We start from the raw sequence: 21359 nt of genomic DNA on the forward strand, positions 1-21359 counted from the left end.
AATTTGCTGGGACGGTGCATACGCATCAAAAGTGGCGGGTTGGCTGGGACGGTGCGTACGGCGCAAAGTAACCACAGTATACCGCTAATCAACTTACAAATGACATATACATATACATAATATATGTATAACTAGCTTTCAATGATGACGTAAGAAATATGTTTGATTAAAGGACCCAATGCCAGTGTAATTGGTTTTGCGTTGGTGACGTAATGACGATATGTTTTTTACACCTAATAATTAGAAATTTCAAACGTTCCTTCACAGAGATACTGAGATTTGACAGTTTATAGCGGTCGAAAGTACTTGCGCGCTCTGCTTGCGCACTAGTTGGCCATTCATGGCCTACTAGTGTGCAACAAGCAAGTATGCACTCGACAGAGTACAGTTCTAGTTTAAATATATGTTTCCCACCAGTTCAGGGCGACACATATTAAAGACGGTTGGTGTTGCCCTGCCTGTACTGGTGGGAAAGTTATGCCCCCCAAGGAAAACTATTCCTTTGAGGTTATGATGGAGAAAAAGAAAAGAGAAATGCTATTCTGTTCACTGTATTCGGCTGTTATAAATGAAAGGGCATGCACTGCACAACAACCGCTACAAAAATATTCTTGTTTAAATGAAAATTAAAATTGAGAATAATATTCCATTCATTATTTAATATTTACTATACAGTAGTATTGGCAGTGGCTTTGTAACCTGTCGTAATACAGCTTGATTGCTCAAATAAATTTGGTGAAATGAAGTTACCATGAGTACTAAAGAACGTTGGAGAGTTGCCGCGACCCATGGCGGCGAAAGCTGTGAAATTGTGATTTGAAAATCATGTATTTTTGCAGAATAAATGCATGTTTTGCTAAAAAAAAAGAAGAAGAATTGTCTTGTATTTAGTAGGGGGAGCACAGTTTAATAGACTCCATAGTGTGGAGAGAGTGTGTCCAGAGAAAGAGAGAGGCTTGAACATCTGAACTGAGAAAAAGGAGAGGGAAGAGAATAGAATACCGTTGGAAACATGAAGGCTAGTCGGGGTGAGAGCCGTGTATGTCAGTCTCCATTTTCCTTTGGTTCACTCAACCGTATGTGCAAGGTTTTACAACAAATGCATTGACCATTTAAATCACAGTGAGTCTGATTCTGAAGCCTTTTGAGCTACAATGACAAAAATAACAATTTGGCAACAGATGTCACTGTTTTGGGATTTTGCCTGTCAATCATCGTCTCTGATAAATAAATAATAACTGATAAATAATATTTTTATAAAAACTAAACAAAAAAACTTTTTGAGGCTAATTATTCAGAAAACCCCAGACCACAGAAAATCCACTGAATGTTAAAAGTTCAGATTTTTTGGCTGCAATTGAGGTTTTGAAACTTAAAAAGGAAAGTCAAAAGCATTTGACAGTGTGTGTGTGTGTGTGTGTGTGTGTGTGTGTGTGTGTGTGTGTGTGTGTGTGTGTGTGTGTGTGTGTGTGTGTGTGTGTGTGTGTGTGTGTGTGTGTGTGTGTGTGTGTGTGTGTGTGTGTGTGTGTGTGTGTGTGTGTGTGTGTGTGTGTGTGTGTGTGTGCGTGCGTGCGTGCGTGCGTGCGTGCGTGCGCCGCCAGGGGTATAGTGTGTGACAGATTCCTCAGTCTTCTGTCTTCACAACCCACATCTAATAGACTCTGACATAAGGTGGCAACACACACGGCAGGGCAACACGGGTGTGTGTATGAGTTAGTGAGTGGTCAGTTCATATTGGCCGATAACAGCTCTGTGTTAGAAATCAGAGATCTAAGTTAGCCCTGGGGTTTGTCACACAGTTACACGCTCACTCTCGCATACATCCATACAACCAAGGTCAGCATGCACAGACAGCCATGTATATGGCATAACACTGGGGGCGTTGTTGAGCTATAGGGGTGGGTGCGGTAGGCAATTGTTGTGGCATGTATTGTGGAGTTGGGTTATGGAGGTGCTTTCGCTTGTAGATCCTCACTGACCTGGAATTCAACTCACTTGAAAACTTGCAGTGGGTGCTAGGGTTGTCCCGATCACGTTTTTCTTTTGCTTCCGATCCGATTCCGATCATTTGATTTTGAGTATCTGCCCATACAGGGTTTTCCCGATCCGATATTAATATTTTTTTATAGAACAATAGTACAATATCCAATCTAATATGATATGGATATAATATTGATACTAGGGATAAGGATAATAATAATAATAATAATAAAACTTTATTTGTATAGCACCTTTCATGACATCAAATGCAGCTCAAAGTGCTTTACAGAACAATGGAGAATAAAATAAAAGCAAAGCATAAAAGAAAAGCAAGGCAACGACATTAAAAAACAAGCAGTAATGCAATACAGTGAGGACATGAATAACAAGAAATATAAGATCACTTAAAGGCAATGTTGTAGAAGTGGGTCTTGAGCTGAGCTTTAAAAATGTCTACAGAGGCTGCCTGACGAAGGTACAGAGGGAGCTTGTTCCATGCCGATGGCCCGTAGAAGCAAAAAGCTGCTTCCCCGTATTTTTTTGTTGCCATTTTTTTAGGCAAAGCGAGCAGGCCAGCAGTGGAAGACCTTAGCGGGCGGTTTGGGACATATTTAGGCAAGCAGTCATGTAGGTAGGAAGGTGCGAGACCATTGAGGGCTTTATAGACAAGTAAAATAATTTTAAAATCAATCCTAAAAACAACCGGAAGCCAGTGCAGTGATGCCAAAACTGGAGTAATATGCTCTCTCATCTTAGTTCTAGTTAAAACTCTGGCTGCTGCATTTTGGACAAGTTGTAATCTGTCAGTTGTTTTCTTAGGCAGTCCTGAAAAAAGTGCATTGCAGTAATCAAGCCGAGAGAAAACAAAGGCGTGGATTAGCGTTTTTGCATCGTCCAAGGACACATAGGCTCTGATTCGTGCAATATTTCTAAGGTGAAAAAAGGCAATCTTGGTAACATGATTATGTCCTGATCTGTTTTTTGAGTGGTGCAACGACTCCATTACAGAGCTGTATGTCCTCCTGGGTCTCTTGGTCTGTCTCTGGCTGTGTGTCCTCCTGGGTCTCTGGGTCTGTCCCTGGCTGTGTGTCCTCCTGGTTCTCTGGGTCTGTCCCTGGCTGTGTGTCCCCCTGGGTCTCTTGGTCTGTCTCTGGCTGTGTGTCCTCCTGGGTCTCTGGGTCTGTCCCTGGCTGTGTGTCCTCCTGGGTCTCTGGGTCTGTCCCTGGCTGTGTGTCCTCCTGGGTCTCTGGGTCTGTCCCTGGAACTGGGCCAGCCCCTTGGGCACGTTCCTGGTGGTCTGGATGGTAGACCCACAGGGACCCCCCGGGGTCCACCACATGGTAACTCTATCATTTCTCGACCGTTTCTGACGCGGGGCGGCTCGCCGGAACCAGGCCAGCAACCTGGCCGCGTTCCTGTGTTGCACCACTCACTTCACACGGGTGTGTTCTTTTTTGTGCTCCTGATCCGATTCCGATCATTTGAAAATTACGTGATTGGCCTCGATTTCCGATCCCGTGATCTTGTAGATCTGCTATAACATGATGCTTAAAACCCCAAAAGGGGTCCCTGCCCAGAATGGGTTAACATTCTAAACGAGATGCATGATGAAGTCAGAAATTAGGACAGAACATCGGCGTTCCGATCAAATCCCACAGACACTTTGTCACCGTCTCTTACATTATCAATGTGTCCACTATCCAGCAAGATAGGAGGGGTAAAACTCCATAGTATGACATCAATGTATGATGATAGTTGATACTAACTATAGTGATGGAACTCCACTGCCATCATCATCACAGGGCAACGGTACACGTTATACCCAAGTTGCAAGCTCGGGCACAGAGATCATTTATCGCCATAAGTATAGGACTTCCAAACTAATATTTATTTATTTTTCTTAACCATGACCTACTGGTAGCCTACTGTTTCCCGTGTAAGGGTGCGTAAATGTATTGTTGTGTCGTCTATATATGGTTGTGATTTGTTTGTGTTGTGTGATTTCTGTGTCCTCCTGATGGCTGCCTTGCGCAAAATTAATTTCTGCAAGGACTAATTATCCTGCCCTCTCTCCCCTTTGCATGTTGCCCTCTCCTACCCCCTATACTCCTTTCAGATGTGCGTCTCTAGACGATTACAATTTACAATTTATCTTGAAGTGCAAGATAAGAGTAAATGTCATGAACCCTAGTCAACAAACACAGGGTAAAAGGTTACAATAGAGTGCAAAGAAAAACAATGCATCACTTCAAGGAAATTAGGATACCAGGGAAATGTCAAAACCTAGCATTTATCTACTCTAAATATCATGCTATATATATATAACATTCCTAGCATTTGTATAATCTAAATCATGCTATATAAAAAATATATAAATAACATATCTAAATAGCATACAGTATGTGAACAACCCATTCGGTAAAAAAAAAACTAAAACTAATGCCCCCTTTTGGGGCACCGCCTCAAGGTTGTTTTTAGTTCAATGTTTGTTTTAAAAACGCCATTGACAATGAAGAGAAAATGTACGTCATCTTTTACCTAATACAAACATTAAATGCCATTAACAATAAAGATAATTTAATGTTTGTTTTGAAACCATTTGTTTTACATCACCATCTCATCACCTAATCAACAAGAGTTAGACTTTAACATATTAGCGCCCCTCACTTCACACGTGTGATTCTTTTTAAATAGAGACAGGTACTTGATTTGGCTCCTCCCCTTTCATAGTCCACTTCCTCCCGGGTGCTTCTGTGTTTATTCCTACTAACATTACATGTTTAAGGCAGTGGTGCCGACAGGTGGTGCCGAGAGATGATTGAACAAGTATGTTGAGATGATTGAACAAGTATGTTGAGATGATTGAACAAGTATGTTGCGATGATTGAACAAGTATGTTGCGATGATTGAACAAGTATGTTGAGATGATTGAACAAGTATGTGGGGACTAACGGGCTGTGGGGAGTTCTGGGCAGTCCCCACTAGCCTCTTCAGCCCATGTAGCGGGACGGAGGGATAAAAGACAAACCAATTAGTTGAGTGTCATCGGCGTGACCACATTTAGGGGTGATGAGGAGGAGGATTGCAAAGCGTCAATTCATGTCATGTCATTATGTATGAGGCCAGTGATGTTAATGTCACTCTTCTCTCTCTCTCTCTCTCTCTCTCTCTCTCCCCCTTTACAGCTCCACCCCCCAGCAGATTCAACAGGAGAGTTTCAGGTAAGCGAGTGTGTGGTTGTTAGGTACTGTGTGTGTGTGTGTGTGTGTGTGTGTGTGTGTGTGTGTGTGTGTGTGTGTGTGTGTGTGTGTGTGTGTGTGTGTGTGTGTCTTGTGTTTCTGTAAGATGTGGGGTTTGATTTGCTCTCCTGTGTGAATCTCAGTTCTTCTGATTGTGTGCATTCATGTGTGACCTTGGCTGCTGTTTTCACACACACACACACACACACACACACACACACACACACACACACACACACACACACACACACACATATGCTCACGCACACACACACAAGCCTGTATTACTGGCCCGGTGTTTACATACCAGTAATTACATGTCATGGTCCGTCACACAGTCTGGGTGGGGCATGGTGATGCTAATCTCTGCCAACAACACATGCACTCACACACATGTCTACGTAGGTTTGTAATAACCTGCAGGCCCTGAAAAAGTGTGTTTTCTGTAATTATCCGTTCCGTTTTATTTCCACTGGTTAGGTTTATCTTCTACTTTTATTCATTTTTTTTAAATATAATTTGCTAAATCACAATCGACATTACTTTATTCATAAGGTTAAATATGGCAGGCTGTTAGGTGCATACATTATACTTTAGCTATTGAAAAATAGCAGATCTACAAGCTTTTTTGAAAAAATCTTGAAAATGTGGCGTCATAAACAGTGCAGTGGTTCTGTTTACTGATGGTTCCAGTAGTCATAAACAGTGCAGTGGTTCTGCTTACTGATGGTTCCAGTAGTCATAAACAGTGAAGTGGTTCTGTTTACTGATGGTTCCAGTAGTCATAAACAGTGCAGTGGTTCTGCTTACTGATGGTTCCAGTAGTCATAAACAGTGCAGTGGTTCTGCTTACTGATGGTTCCAGTAGTCATAAACAGTGCAGTGGTTCTGCTTACTGATGGTTCCAGTAGTCATAAACAGTGCAGTGGTTCTGCTTACTGATGGTTCCAGTAGTCATAAACAGTGCAGTGGTTCTGCTTACTGATGGTTCCAGTAGTCATAAACAGTGAAGTGGTTCTGCTTACTGATGGTTCCAGTAGTCATAAACAGTGCAGTGGTTCTGTTTACTGATGGTTCCAGTAGTCATAAACAGTGCAGTGTTTCTGTTACTGATGGTTCCATTAGTCATAAACAGTGAAGTGGTTCTGCTTACTGATGGTTCCAGTAGTCATAAACAGTGCAGTGGTTCTGTTTACTGATGGTTCCAGTAGTCATAAACAGTGCAGTGTTTCTGTTACTGATGGTTCCAGTAGTCATAAACAGTGAAGTGGTTCTGCTTACTGATGGTTCCAGTAGTCATAAACAGTGAAGTGGTTCTGCTTACTGATGGTTCCAGTAGTCATAAACAGTGAAATGGTTCTGCTTACTGATGGTTCCAGTAGTCATAAACAGTGCAGTGTTTCTGTTACTGATGGTTCCAGTAGTCATAAACAGTGAAGTGGTTCTGTTTACTGATGGTTCCAGTAGTCATAAACAGTGAAGTGGTTCTGCTTACTGATGGTTCCAGTAGTCATAAACAGTGAAGTGGTTCTGTTTACTGATGGTTCCAGTAGTCATAAACAGTGAAGTGGTTCTGCTTACTGATGGTTCCAGTAGTCATAAACAGTGCAGTGTTTCTGTTACTGATGGTTCCAGTAGTCATAATCATTGCAGTGGTTCTGCTTACTTATGGTTTATATCAAGCACTCTTACGGCTCATGAACAAACACATGCTCGTATAATGTCAAACCATAACAAACATTGTACAAATAAACAAATTCTAAACAAAAAACAAATGCAAACAAACACACCTTGCTGGCCGCATATAGGTCCTCATTCACAAAGGAGAAATACGTCACAGTGTAAATGAGATGCGTAATGATATCGTATTAATCCGTCCTCTCAACCTACGATTAGCTCCTGTGACGGTGTTATTCAGGGAAGCTGGTGTAATCACTTCATTTGTGGACATCGCTGAGTGTACCCTTTCTGCATTTTTCCTACGTGATTCGCCTGGTGTCGCCTGGTTTGATGGGACATCCACGCCCATTCCACACCATATAAGGCAACAGGAAATATCGAAATACGTCATCATAGCCTGTACAGATCAAGTTATACAACAGTGAACAGCGATGAGCTTGTAGAGCAGTTAATTTTGACAGGCGGGTCTCCTCACGGACAGATCTTCAAGCAAACAGCGCGAGTTATATCATCATATCATATCATACTATAATTCAGTCAATGTCTGTCTGTCAGAAACACCGCCGTATCTCCTCATTGCCTGCACCAATCACTCCCGCTTTTCACACAGGCATTGACTGAATGAATATGGAGGTCTTAACAAAGCCCTTTTTTCGATTTGACACATTAATGATTAATAATGAATTTATTAGTGAATTAACCTCGCACCCTCACACACCTCCGCCCCTTAGCGACACCTGCAGGCCACCGTTCTCACCGTTACCCCACTGGCATGCTTCCTCTAGCTACCGCCGCAACACAACAAAGAGTGCCCTATACAATTTGGCGCCGGTGACTGTGTGTGTGTGTGTGTGTGTGTGTGTTGCATCCTTTGGCCGTCTTCTCCTACTAAACTACACAGTTTGCACACATCTCACCATGCACAACAGCAACAGCTAGCCTGTCCACACATCAACCACTACTTTGCATTCATATTCATGTCATATTTACAGTACTACAGCCTTCACAGTGACCGGGATATTTCCAACCCCCTCAATGTCCAAACTCGCTGATCTCAGATCTGCTCCACACCACCTCAGGCCCCTCCCCCTCTGGCTGCTGTCCTTTTCACGGACAGGCGATTGAGGCTGGCGAACACTCTGCCTTAGTAACAGTAACCTACGCATCGACACAATTACTACATACAACAAACAACAGGCCACGAAGAACAGCCTCAAGGACCCTAGCGCATTCTCCAACGCAGTGTTTCTCAACCTATGTACCGCGGCACTTTACTGTGCCGTTTGATCTGTCCAGGTGTGCCGTGAGATTTGTCCGAAAGTAACACTTTTCATAGCCTAAAAACCTCGCGGCCAGGAGGGGGGGGGGGGGGGGGGGGGGGGGGGGGGGGTGGGTGGTGTGTGTGTGTGTGTGTGTGTGTCCTAGACTACATCATCGTTCGCCAAGCGGACAGGAAAGAGGTGCGTGTCACCAGGGCCATGCGTGGAGCTGACTGTTGGACTGACCACCGCCTGATCAGAACAAAGATTGCCCTAGAAATTCGTCCTCAACAGAGGAAAACACAACCCTCCCGGAGGCTCAACTGTGATGCACTGAAGTCCAAGCACTCTGTCAATCAGCTCAGGAAAAAGATAGCAGACCAGCTGTCCAAGAGTCCTGAAACTCCAGCAGATCTTGACATCAACTCTACCTGGAGCACCCTACGCTCAGCCCTCCACCAAGCGGCTGTTGAGGCTATTGGGTACACCCGAAGGAGGCATCAAGACTGGTTCGACAACAGTGCACCGGGAATCCACGATCTCCTTCAAGCAAAACACAAGGCCCTTGCAGCTCATCTATCTAACCCCCAATCTTCTGTCCTGAAGGCTCACCTCATCCGCCTTAGAAGTGAAACCCAGCACACCCTCAGAGCCATGGAAAACGACTGGTGGACCAAGAAGGCCTGCGAAATACAACATCACGCAGACACTAACAACTCACATGCTTTCTATGATTCCATCAAGTCCATCTATGGCCCACAGAGAAAGAACATCACCCCGGTCAGGTCAACAGATGGCGCCACCCTCTACAAGGACAAACATCAGATCCTGGACAGATGGTCTGAGCATTTCAAGACCCTGCTGAACACCTCAAACCCTATACAAATGGACATACTCTCTGACCTCCCATGCCTGCCCCCTGTAGACACATTGGACTCCTCCCCCAGCTTCTCAGAGGTACGCAAGGCCATCAACGGACTAAAGAATAACAAGAGCCCAGGCCTTGACGAGATCCCGGGAGAAATCCTGAAGCATGGTGGATACCTTCTGATCACCACCATCTGGTCAGCAGAAGTCATCCCGAAAGATTGGAAGGATGCCAACATCATAACGATCTATAAGCGAAAAGGTGACAAAGCAGACTGCGGCAATAGCAGAGGCATCTCCTTCCTATCCGCGGCTGGGAAGGTGCTAGCACGGATAATGCTACACCGTTTAGCAACTCAGGTAACTGAGAACATCCTGCCCGAATCCCAGTGCGGCTTTAGACGAGACCGTAGTACGGCGGACATGATATTTGTTGCCAGACAGGTGCAGGAGAAGTGCAGAGAACACTGCAAAGACCTGTACCTGGCTTTCATAGATCTGTCCAAGGCCTTCGACACTGTCAATCGGGACCTACTGTGGGAAATACTGGGGAAGTTAGGTGTACCAGCAAAGTTCTGCAACCTCCTGCGGCAGCTGCATAATGGTATGAAGGCATGTGTGAGCAACGGTGGCCAACAATCCCCATTTTTCAGTGTGGATGTGGGGGTCAAGCAAGGGTGTGTCCTAGCCCCAACCATATTTAATGTATTCATCTCCACTGTCACCCTCCTGTCCCATAAACACCTGGACCCCACGGATGGGATACACATACAATACACGCTGGATGGTAACCTTTTTAACATCCGTCGCCTCCAAGCCACTACCAAAGTCACCACCCAGCACATCCTGGAGTTACAGTACGCCGATGACTGTGCTCTACTTGCTCACACACCGGAATCCCTTCAGCGTGCACTAAATGTGGTCAACTCCATATACAGTGCCATTGGTCTCCAGATAAACATAAAAAAAACACAAATACTCGTGCAGCATTTCACCCCCCAGCCAAACACGCCTATCTTCACCCTCGACGGGCACTCATTAGCCATCGTCCCTCACTTCATCTACCTCGGTAGCACTCTGTCCCCATCCTGCACCATAGAGGACGACGTCCAGGCACGCAACAGCCTGGCCTCTACTGCCTTTGGTAGGCTAAGGTCCAGGGTCTTTCAGAACAGGGACCTCACCATCTCCACTAAGGCAGCTGTGTACAAGGCAGTATGCCTCTCCACACTGCTCTACAGCTCTGAAACCTGGACACCCTACCAGAGGCACATAAACTGTCTAGAGGCTTTCCATATATTCTGCCTCCAAAGGATCCTGGGTCTGACCTGGGCCGACAGGGTGCCATACACTGAAATATACGACCGGACCAACACACCCAGCATTACAGCACTCCTTGGCCCAAAACACCTCAGATGGGTCGGGCATGTGATCCGTATGCCAGCCCATCGCCTACCCCGACAGATCCTGTATGGCCAGCTTCAAGCCAGTCAAAGGGCTGCCGGAGGTCCAAAAAAGAGGTACAAGGACCACATCAAAACCCTCCTGAAGAAGTGTGACATCAGACCACCAGCGCTGGAGTCCCTGGCTGTTGATCGCCACACCTGGAGCTCTACCTGCCACCAGGGAATTGCTCACCTTCAGGAGAAGTTCACAGAGAGGAGAGCAGAGCGGCGTGCACAACGGCACCAGCGTGCTAGGGGTCTACCGACCACCGCTGCTGCCTTCCCCTGCCCCTCCTGTGACAAAATATGCGGATCACGCATTGGTCTGACTAGCCACCAGGCTATGCACAGACGACAGACACAACAATAATCATCCCATGAACTTTATTTGGAGCAACGTCATCATCGACATCGATGGACTGCCATAAGCGTGTGTGTGTGTGTGTGTGCGCGCGCGAGAGGGACGATAAACAGTCAGCAACACGTTAAATTTCTACTTATACTAAAGAAAGAGGCAGCGATGGAGCCATAAGTCCATATCCATAAATTCGGGGACATAAATTGCGCAAAATACTGTTAAACAGTACGGCAATGATGGATAGGCTTATTTTTTAATAACTTCAATATTTGCCTGAAATACCATCTTTTAAATAATGAATGGTTCAAGTACACATGACACTGTATGCCTACAGCTAAACATTTGAAAACTTTGAGTAGAATGTCCACACACTGGTTGAATACTTTAGAGTTTTAATTCAACTCCAAACCAAAGTAAAGTGCTGCATCACTCACACCAAAAGGTTGGAGGTTGGTTAATTTATTTCTGTCACGACAGTTGCCAACAACCAAGAACATCCCATCGTCTGCATGGCTTGGCTAGTCGAGCAGTTCTGATTGGCTGCCTCGTCTCCAGCCATGTTGCCTCAGAATTCTTTAGGGGCACAGTAACAGACAGTAACACGTTAGAGTCTCCGTCACTGTACTCGCAGACCCCCACGCAATCACGCATACTACCGGCACGGTTTCACCTCCTTAATTATGTCTGCAAATGATTTGGTATTCAATCGAATTATTTGTGGCGGTGCTTTGCACGGGCAGACGACAGATACGGTGCACAGGTCCATGCTGTGTTCAGTGGCGTCAACTCCGGGGGTGCACAGGAGCAGAAGAACCCACTGGCAAAATAATAACACAACACAACGGCGCTTTTAAGAGCTAATAGCAGCCAGCCGCAGCGCAAATATGCGTGGCTGCACCCACTGCCATTATAGGAACCTTCCGCCACTGCTGTGTTGTGTTGGCGTTGTGTTGTGTTGTGTTGGCGTTGTGTTGTGTTGGGTTGTGCGTCTACTCGCGATGACGCATTCCAAAACATTTGCGCACGTGATATTTTAGATGAAAGAAAACTTTATTTTGACTTTGCGCGTCCCGATGGTCTCATCAAAGAGAATTTTAATGATCAAAGACCTTTTTGGTCTTACTCGTCGTATTCTGAGCTTTTTTTCTTCTTTTTTTCCCCCACCAAATGCCAATAAAAGTTTTTTTTTTGTTAGGCCTAATATATATATTTACTATATATATACACCAGTGTATATATACAGTATATACACACACCGTATATCGTGTGCCCCGAGATTTTTAGGCCCAAGACCATCTGTAAACAATTCCCCACACTGAACATAATTTGCTGTTCATATATTCAGAACGGGTAAGGACTAGTGCAGGGGTCGGCAACCCAAGATGTTGAATGAGCCATTTTCGACCAAAAAAATTAATTCAAAATCTATCTGGAGCCGCAACATTTTTTTAGCCATAAAATGCTTATATAATGAAGACAAAAGGGCTGCAAGTGGATATTAGCCTATCTATCAAAATAAAAAGTGCGCTATGGTTTAACTTTCATTACGGGCCCGTTCGGAAATAGCGCACTGAGCGCACTGTGCAATGCAAACTAATATAGGCGAGTGCGCTCCCGGTGCGCATTTCCGAACGCAGTCAACGCACCCTCCATTATTATGCCATGTTTTTTGCATTGTGTTCTTACCCGTTTAATGTGATTTCTGTGTGTGGACATCGCTGGAGAGCTTCTCAACACTGGGCACGTAAAATGTCACTTTAATCTTCACACACAACTGCGCAGGCTCTCATCGGTGAGGCGTGTGCGGTATTTGGATTTAATGTAGTTCATGTTTGAGAATATCTGCTCACAACGTTACTCCACAAATACTCCAAATGCGAGTTTCTTCATGTTCACATAATTGTCTGGAAAAGCATTCCATGTTTTCCACACAAGTGTGTCGTGTTTTGGGAGGTTTACAATATCGGTATTTGCCTGTATGCTTAATCTGCAGTGACAAACTATCAAACAATAAAAAAGTAACGTTGAAAGACATTTCCAGGGAAAGCATGCTAAGTTTGCATGAATGAGAGAAAGAGGGCTGTTGCAGTCACAGAACTGCTGAAGAAAGCAGAAGGGAGCAAAGTCAGCAAACTATAACTTTTAAGAAGTGGATCGCAATCATCGCAGCTTTAAACTCCACCACTGCTGCGGCTGCTGCTATAGTTTCGTTGCAACACGGGAGATAATACAACGTCTATATGACTCCTTCATATACTGTAGTCACCGTCTGTGAACGGCTTGGCACGTTTTATTTATTGTTTGATAAGTTTGTCACTGCAGATTTAGCCATGGTGCGTCATGGCAACTGCAGCCTGTTTTATGCAATCGCTACATTTACATTGTAAACGTGTACATAAACATTCAGATTCCAAATATAAAGTACTCGCCACGTGTGCCACTGGTGTTAGAATGTTGCTGGTACAGCGATTAGCATTTCTGCATCCCGCGTTGTTTAATAAAAAGCATTTTTATCCGAGCTGTTATTTTGCCATTGGCTTTCAACTACGCGCCCCCAACCGGTGTGCAACTGTGGATTTCCCAACCCCGTTTGAGACAAGTAGCCGGGGCGCTCGGATAAAAATGCTTTTTATTAAACAACGCGGGATGCAGCAATGCTAATCACTGTACCAGCAAATTTCTAACCCCCGTGGCACATGTGGCGAGGACCTTATATTTGAAATCGGAATGTTTATATACACGTTTGGACTGCGATTGCGTAAAACAGGCTGCTGTTGCGTCATGGGATACTGCAGATTAAGCATACAGGCAATCTATCTTCTGCATTGGCTGTGAAGGCATAAGCGTCTGTCCACGAATTGTTAAATCCTCTGTTTTCGTCGGCTATCTTTCTTTTTCTCCCTGTAGATGTAGAAGCCATAGCGTTAGCGTAGCAGGCACCAGCCTCACACACCCACCGGTTTGTTTATAATAGTGTCAGGCGCGCAGCATGCGAGTGTGTCGCATGCTATGACGCGAATTTTAGTTGACATTATTGAAACTTAATATTTATTCTACACATTTTTACAAAATTGGGAAACTTAAGAAAGTTTCTGTCACGTTTTGCCTCCTACAGAAACCATAAATGAAAAATAAAAATGTGAAAAAATAAACATTTATACATTTTCATCGATTTTTTTGTAATGCTACAGAGAGCCACCAGGGGAGTGCTCAAGAGCCGCATGCGGCTCTAGAGCCGCCGGTTGCCGACCCCTGGACTAGTGTATATAATTATAAACGAAACTTGCTAACTTGGCACGCATTGCTTCACTCCTTGTTAAATGTCAGAACGTTAATAAGTTAACTGATGTTATGGTTACTTTCACATAATGAGAAAGTTAATTTGTACTGTTCACCACACGACAATTGCACACTCGCCTGCAGAGGTAAAATAGATATCCGATACTTTTTTCATTGCTGCATTGATTCATGCGGGGAAGTCTGTCTTTTAGATTAATATCATCTCACTGTCATCTGTCTGAATGCCATGTGGTGAATGGACACATATACGGTGCAGGTAGCCTATATCCTCTTTGTCAGATGTAAGTGCAGGTTCATTTCATGATATCATCATAAAATGATTCTCGGGACACTTGGCACCAAACTTGATTGATCTCATGATGAGATCAATGTAGTAGCCTACAGCCTATAATGAATTAAGGTGAGCTGGCTTAAAACGTATGACTGGCCGTATTGCACACGCTGATGCCATAATGTGGACTTCTATTTTTTTTAATACGGCCCTCGTGACTGCTGTCTGTCTGTCAGACTGGCATGTCTGTGAACCATAGAATGCATTAGAGCTAAAAGCCAGTCGGGCCGGGCTGTGTTCTGTCCGGGCCGGGCTCACCACGCCGTTATATTCATTTTCCAATGTGACTTTCACCCAGATTGGACTCGGTTCAGCGGCAGCATGCTGCTTTATTCTTAATGAAAGCACACCATATAAAGGGTCCAGGCAATAGTTTCCATTACAAAATAATACTTCTAATAACTTGGACATGGATGATGGGCATACATACATAATTATATATTAAACACACAGAACCAAAGTAAAGAAATTAAATAATTATTTCTGGCAGCCACAAACTGAAACAAAGTTTGTCTTCTGGTTCTTCAAAAGTTTGAGCTGACCTTCAGGGTCTAGAAAGTTGGACCAAATGCGTGAGTGCTTTCTAGGATTTGGGTTAATGGGTTATATTATGTGGAGATTACAGCCAACCCATGGTGACTATGTTCCTCTATGGGGTTAGCAGAGTTAATCTCAGGCAGGAGATTAATGCATTTACACACCTGTGTCCTTCTGTCTGTGTGGCTGCTAAGTGCACGCAGGCCAGCAGGCCAAGAACCTCGTCTCCATTTTTTAGTGGTGCAACCACTCCAAAGAACAGCAATGTCCATGTCAACCATGTGTTCAACCGTGTGTTCAACCGTGTGTGTGTGTGTTCATCTGTGTGTGACTATGAGCACCAGTACCAATGAGTACCAAAAGTGGCGCTGTTGTGCCAGAAACAGAGAGAGAGAGAGAGATAGTGCTGCACTGTTGCCTGCTAATGATAGAGAGAGAGAGAGGGGGGGGGGGATTTGCACCACTCAGTTCACACGGGTGTGATTTTTCAAATCGGTCACCGACGAGTCGACGACAACTACATAAATCTATGGACCGACACTAGCCAAATGGGTGTCCATCTGGCTCATTGGATGTACTGCCTACTACTAGCCAATCGCAAGCATGCAATTCACCCGCATGAGCCACGGCTTGAGACTGAAAAAGCCAACTTTAGAAAATTGCAAATGGCATCTTGTCTGTGTAAAACCAGGAAATGCCAGGTGACATTGTATTCAGTTTTTTTCCTCGTAGCAGTAGTAGTTTATTTTTGTATTTTTGTATTTTCATTGAACTGTACCCATTCTACAATCTGTGAAAAACTCGTAACTCCTTGCAGCAAAACAGTTTTAAAAAACAAATCTGCCTAATGATGATGTGGACGGGTTTCTGAACTGCCCACGAGACACAGACTGTGTAGGAAATTATCATGAACATTAGTAAGGACCAATTATATGAAGAGATGTTGAAAAGTGGTGAAGTGGTCCTGTAACTGAGATCTCCTATACTTGCAGGGGGTTGTCAGTGGGATGTGTTGGAAAGGCCTTGTGGCCTTTGTGGTTTAGGGGATTTGTATCTTGCCTTAGGCACTGGGGGGAGGGAGCTGTGAACTAGTCGGTAGCTTGAGCCCAGTGATATCTAGGTACCTACCTCCTTGATACATGATTCCAAATACTTACTCGCAATATGAGATATGTAGTATGAGATATGTACCTGTAGTATTATTGTTCAGTGCTTCTGTGCTCCATACTTTATAGGGTGACGTGACGTCGTGGCCTAACGTCACGCCATCGACCGTTTCCGTGACAACAGGTCCTTTAACTCTATGGGCTGTATTTTGCGTGTCTTAAGTACCAGGTTTTATTCCCTAACTTGAGTAAACTAAAGACCTGGAGGCGTGATCAATGCCATTTGGCTATTCTGAGTGTCCAAAGAGCATTGACCACGCCTCCAGGTCTTTCATTTACTCAAGTTAGGGAATAAGGCCTGGTACTTAAGACACGCAAAATACAGCCCTATCTCTGCTAAAGACGACATTGGACGTGTTTTAGAGAAAGTCACAGTGTGCTGGGCGGCGGTGGCTCAGGCGTAGAGTGGCTGGATGGGAACCGCAAGGTTGCCAGTTCGGACCCGGGCTCCCCCAGAGTTTGTGTCGAAGTGTCCTTGAGCAAGACACTGAATCCCTAATTGCTCCTGATGTGCTGGTTGGTACTTGGTGCCTTGCATGGTTTCCGCCGCCATCTGTGTATGAATGTGTGAATGTAATGCACAATCTATGTAAAGCACCTTGGATAAAGGCGCTATATAAATGCACCATTTTACCATTCCTTCTAGTGAACTAGTTGTGTCACCCCCCCTCCTCCTGAACTAGTTGGGTCACCCACCCTCCTCCTGAACTAGTTGGGTCACCCACCCTCCTCCTGAACTAGTTGGGTCACCCACCCTCCTCCTGAACTAGTTGGGTCACCCACCCTCCTCCTGAACTAGTTGGGTCACCCACCCTCCTCCTGAACTAGTTGGGTCACCCACCCTCCTCCTGAACTAGTTGGGTCACCCACCCTCCTCCTGAACTAGTTGGGTCACCCACCATCCTTCTAGTGAACTAGTTCGGTCACCCACCCTCCTAGTGAACTAGTTCGGTCACCCACCCTCCTTCTAGTGAACTAGTTGGGTCACCCACCCTCCTTCTAGTGAACTAGTTCGGTCACCCACCCTCCTAGTGAACTAGTTCGGTCACCCACCCTCCTTCTAGTGAACTAGTTCGGTCACCCACCCTCCTTCTAGTGAACTAGTTGGGTCACCCACCCCCCTCCTGAACTAGTTGGGTCACGCACCATCCTCCTCCTGTCAATGAACCCCCACACCCAACGATAACCATTTATGACCGCCACATGTCAGACCACAACAACCCTGATTCCAGCCAACCAAGTCACAACCGTCCAAAAGTACAAGTCATTATCAGCACCGTCTTCATCTCTATGACAACGGAACACACACACACACACACACACACACACACACACACACACACGCGCGCCACTCTACTGTTCTGCTACAGCTGAAGATAACACATCGCCTCTGCTGTCCTTAGGCAGTAATGTCCTCCCCTCACTGTTGTGTTGCATAACATTCCCCAAACTCTGCTTCTCTTTTTTTCTGTTGCTGTGTCAGTTATAGTTATACTCTGCGCTCTGTGTGTGTGTGTGTGTGTGTGTGTGTGTGTGTGTGTGTGTGTGTGTGTGTGTGTGTGTGTGTGTGTGTGTGTGTGTGTGTGTGTGTGTGTGTGTGTGTGTGTGTGTGTGTGTGTGTGTGTGTGTGTGTGTGTGTGTGTGTGTGTGTGTGTGTGTGTGTGTGTGTGTGTGTGTGTGTGCGTGTGTGTGTAATAGAAAGGTACGACTTTATTGTGTTTTCTCAAGCAACCATACAAACTAGGGGCCGTTAGCACAGTTCATGCCTAATACCGTAGGCTTTCTGGTTCAAGGTTTATTATATTAGTTTAACAGTTAACAGTATTCATTTCTCACGCACACACACACCAGGTTTCTATTTACGTTTAGTACTTCCTGAGGGATACATGAAGCTACGTGAATAAACAGACTACAACATTCCTCATTTTGAGTCGTTCAGTCACTGTGTTGTGTTAGCACTTAACACGGCTCGGCAGCACAGAGCACTCAGTCACACGGAGACAGTGAACAGATCACTCTGAGCAGGTGTACTGCTGCGCTGACGTGCACAGATCTGGCAATGAACGCTATCATGGCAGTTGGAGCTGTGTGTGTGTGTGTGTGTGTGTGTGTGTCTGACAGCCAATCTATTTTGTCTGTTGTGAATAGTGTTTTAGTGTCGATTGTGTGTAACAGCCTGTGTGTGTGTGACACTGATCTATTTTGTGTGTTGTGAATAGTGTGTAACATCCACTCTTGTGTGTGTGTGTGTGTGTGTGTGTGTGTGTGCACGCACGTAGTGTGTGCGGAGGCATTCAATCCAGACGACGAGGATGAAGACACTGAGCCCAGAGTGGTTCACCCCAAAACAGATGAACAGCGCTGTCGACTGCAGGAGGCCTGCAAAGACATCCTACTGTTCAACACACTAGACCAGGTAGCATGCACGCACGCACACACACACACACACACACACACACACACACACACACACTCCAGTTAAACACTAGATCAAGTAACACACATCCTGCTGTTTAAAGGTAGCATTAATCAAAATGTAATAAAATAATAATATAAAATACCAAGGCCACAGAGCTTTTTCGACAGGTTTGGAATCAGTCTCCAATACAACTATTATGATTGTGAATTAATCATAAAAAGAATGTTGCCGGGTCCAAAAGGAATGTTTTATCTCGACCTGTTGACGTCTGGTTCCCACACCCTGTGAGCCAATAGCATAACAGCGCTGGTAGCACCAAGTGGTACAGCAGTGGTTCCCAAAGTGGGGTCCGGGGACCGCCAGGGGTCCTTGAGGCACTTCCTAGGGGTCCCCAGCTAAATGATAGTTTGAAACCAAATGGACCCTTATGGGTCTGTAACTCTGAGAGTGTATAAATGGAACCAACGGGTCCATTTGTTTCCATGTGTACATTCTGAGTTAAATTAACATTGATTTTACAATATAAATTGTGGGTCCCAGAGATTATAATGCCATTTATTGGCTAATGCATGTCAAACTGGGGGGGTCCTTAAAATTAGACTGGTTGAGAATCACAATCAGAGCATTAAAGGTTTCTCTTATTGGGGGGTCCCTGGCAGATCCCTTCAAATGGGGGATCCGAGGGCTAATGAGTAATGAGTCAATTTGGAGGTCCTTGAAATGAGTCAGTTTGGGAACCAGTGGTGGTACAGGATCCTCAGTGTGAGAAAAGGGCAGAATGTAGCAGTGGTTTCCCAATACTGGGTTGGATGGGAACCATTTTGAGGGTCTCCTTATGTTTTGTTTCCTAAATTAAACCAAAATTCAATGATTTCCTTTTATTTTTTTTCCAGTAATTTCATGAAGAAATTAATGAAAAATCAAAGAAATTCCATAAATTACAAAACGGGTTGTGAAAATAGCCGAGCTTGTCGATCGGCTATTTTCACTAATTTGGGTCCAGTGAGAATGTCTAAATTGTGTTTTAGGTCACAGGCTAAAAGGCTTGGGAACCCACTGCTCTTTATGCAGCTTCAACACTTGACAGGATTAGGTGACCCTCACAAAAAACATGCAGTAATCCTGGTCTCTAAACTACCTCCCCCTGGCCCAAAAAAAGAAACACTGAGGACTGAGATTCTGTCTAAATGGTCACACTGACTCCACTCGACCATGAAATGCTGGTTGTGCGGTGAACTAGCAACCACTTGAGAGGGGCGTGTGCGTAGAGTTACATACTGTACGTATGAGCTGCGGGGCAGAGGTATAGTGCAACATCTAGCAGCTGAATGCTACCTATGCACATTGCACACGCACGCGCGCGCACGCACACACACTCTCTAAACTTGCACAAATACATGCATATACACACACTTTTCACTGGTTGAACAACGCCTACTACATACCCAGGGGCAGCATTCTGAGGTCCTACATGATGTGTTGAACGCTCTCTCTCTCTCTAGGAGCAGTTCTCAGAGGTGTTGGATGCCATGTTTGAGCCCCTCTCTCTCTCTCTCTCTCTCTCTCTCTAGGAGCAGTTCTCAGAGGTGTTGGATGCCATGTTTGAGCACCGGGTTCAGCCCCCGGATCATGTTATTGACCAGGGAGACGATGGAGACAACTTCTACGTCATAGAGAGGTCTGTCTGTCTGTCTGTACGTTTATGAACGCATTTGTCAAGATAATAATTAAATTGTGTTTTTGGCATTGATTATGCCGATTGACCGATGCCAATAATAATAATAATACATTTTTTTTCTTTTGCTAACGATAAGCCAATGGGCAATTTCGCCAAATCTTTGTTACAACTAAAAGTTGTAAAAGACAAAATAAGTTTACAGAAAGGAAATTAATATGCAAGCATGCTCTATTCAATAGAGCATGCTTGCATATTCATTTCCTTTCTGTAAACTTATTTTACAGATAGTCTATTGAGTAAGTAAAATATTGGTGTTTCATCAACGACTGCACGGGGGAGAGAAGTGACCTGGCTGGGTGCCCTCAGAGGCTAGCCTAACCCTCCGCCAAATAGACTGTGTGGGGAATCCTGACCAGACACCAACATTTACCAGCCTTAGTTATCTTACTGTAACTTACCAGTCAAAATCCTTCACTAGCTGATCGTTGGTTATCATCCAATATCTAATTTATTTCAGTTGCCTAATTTTATTTCGTCGTCCCCCCCCCCCCCCCCCCCTACCAAAGCAGTCCTGTCCTTGTCACTTTTCATCTGCACACAGCCAGAACAACACAGCTTGTCGGCTACACACACACACACACACACTACCAGGCATACGCTGACCTTTAACGAGAGCATGCCTGCCTGGTTCTATCTATGCCATGCCAGGATATCTCTACTCCACTGTGGAACACACTGCTTGTTGTTGGCAGACACTGACTTGAGCAGAGTATTCATTTGGGTGATGCACAATTTAATTGTGACTAATTATATTATGATCATGTATCCCATATCTTAACTCTATAATTGCGGCTAGCTGTTAGCATAAACCTCAGTGCCCCCCCCCCCCCCCCACACACACACACACACACTTCCTACACACACTCACACACTTCCTACACACACTCACTACACATTGGAACAAGCACACACTGTGTACCTTTCGTCAGAAGCTTTTACATGGCGGCAGCGTCTCGGTACAAAGGCACAAATTAAATCCGAAATGTGGACGGCAGAAGATCCACCAAGGACGGCGATCCTGGAGTCCGACTTATGGAGGT

At 44.8% G+C, this 21359-nt stretch overlaps 1 protein-coding gene across 1 annotated transcript in view; it reads left to right on the forward strand.

Moving 5' to 3' along the window:
• prkar2aa (protein kinase, cAMP-dependent, regulatory, type II, alpha A) overlaps positions 1–21359 on the forward strand; it is a 73236-nt gene that overhangs the window by 45174 nt on the left and 6703 nt on the right. Inside the window, exons 3-5 of the mRNA XM_083769394.1 lie at positions 5166–5201; positions 18442–18578; positions 20153–20259. Coding sequence (XP_083625520.1) covers positions 5166–5201; positions 18442–18578; positions 20153–20259 — 280 coding nt within the window. The remainder of the gene's footprint in view (positions 1–5165; positions 5202–18441; positions 18579–20152; positions 20260–21359) is intronic.

This window comes from Protomyctophum parallelum, assembly GCF_964188405.1.
Source record: "Protomyctophum parallelum genome assembly, chromosome: 7".
Classification (NCBI taxonomy): Eukaryota; Metazoa; Chordata; class Actinopteri; order Myctophiformes; family Myctophidae; genus Protomyctophum; species Protomyctophum parallelum.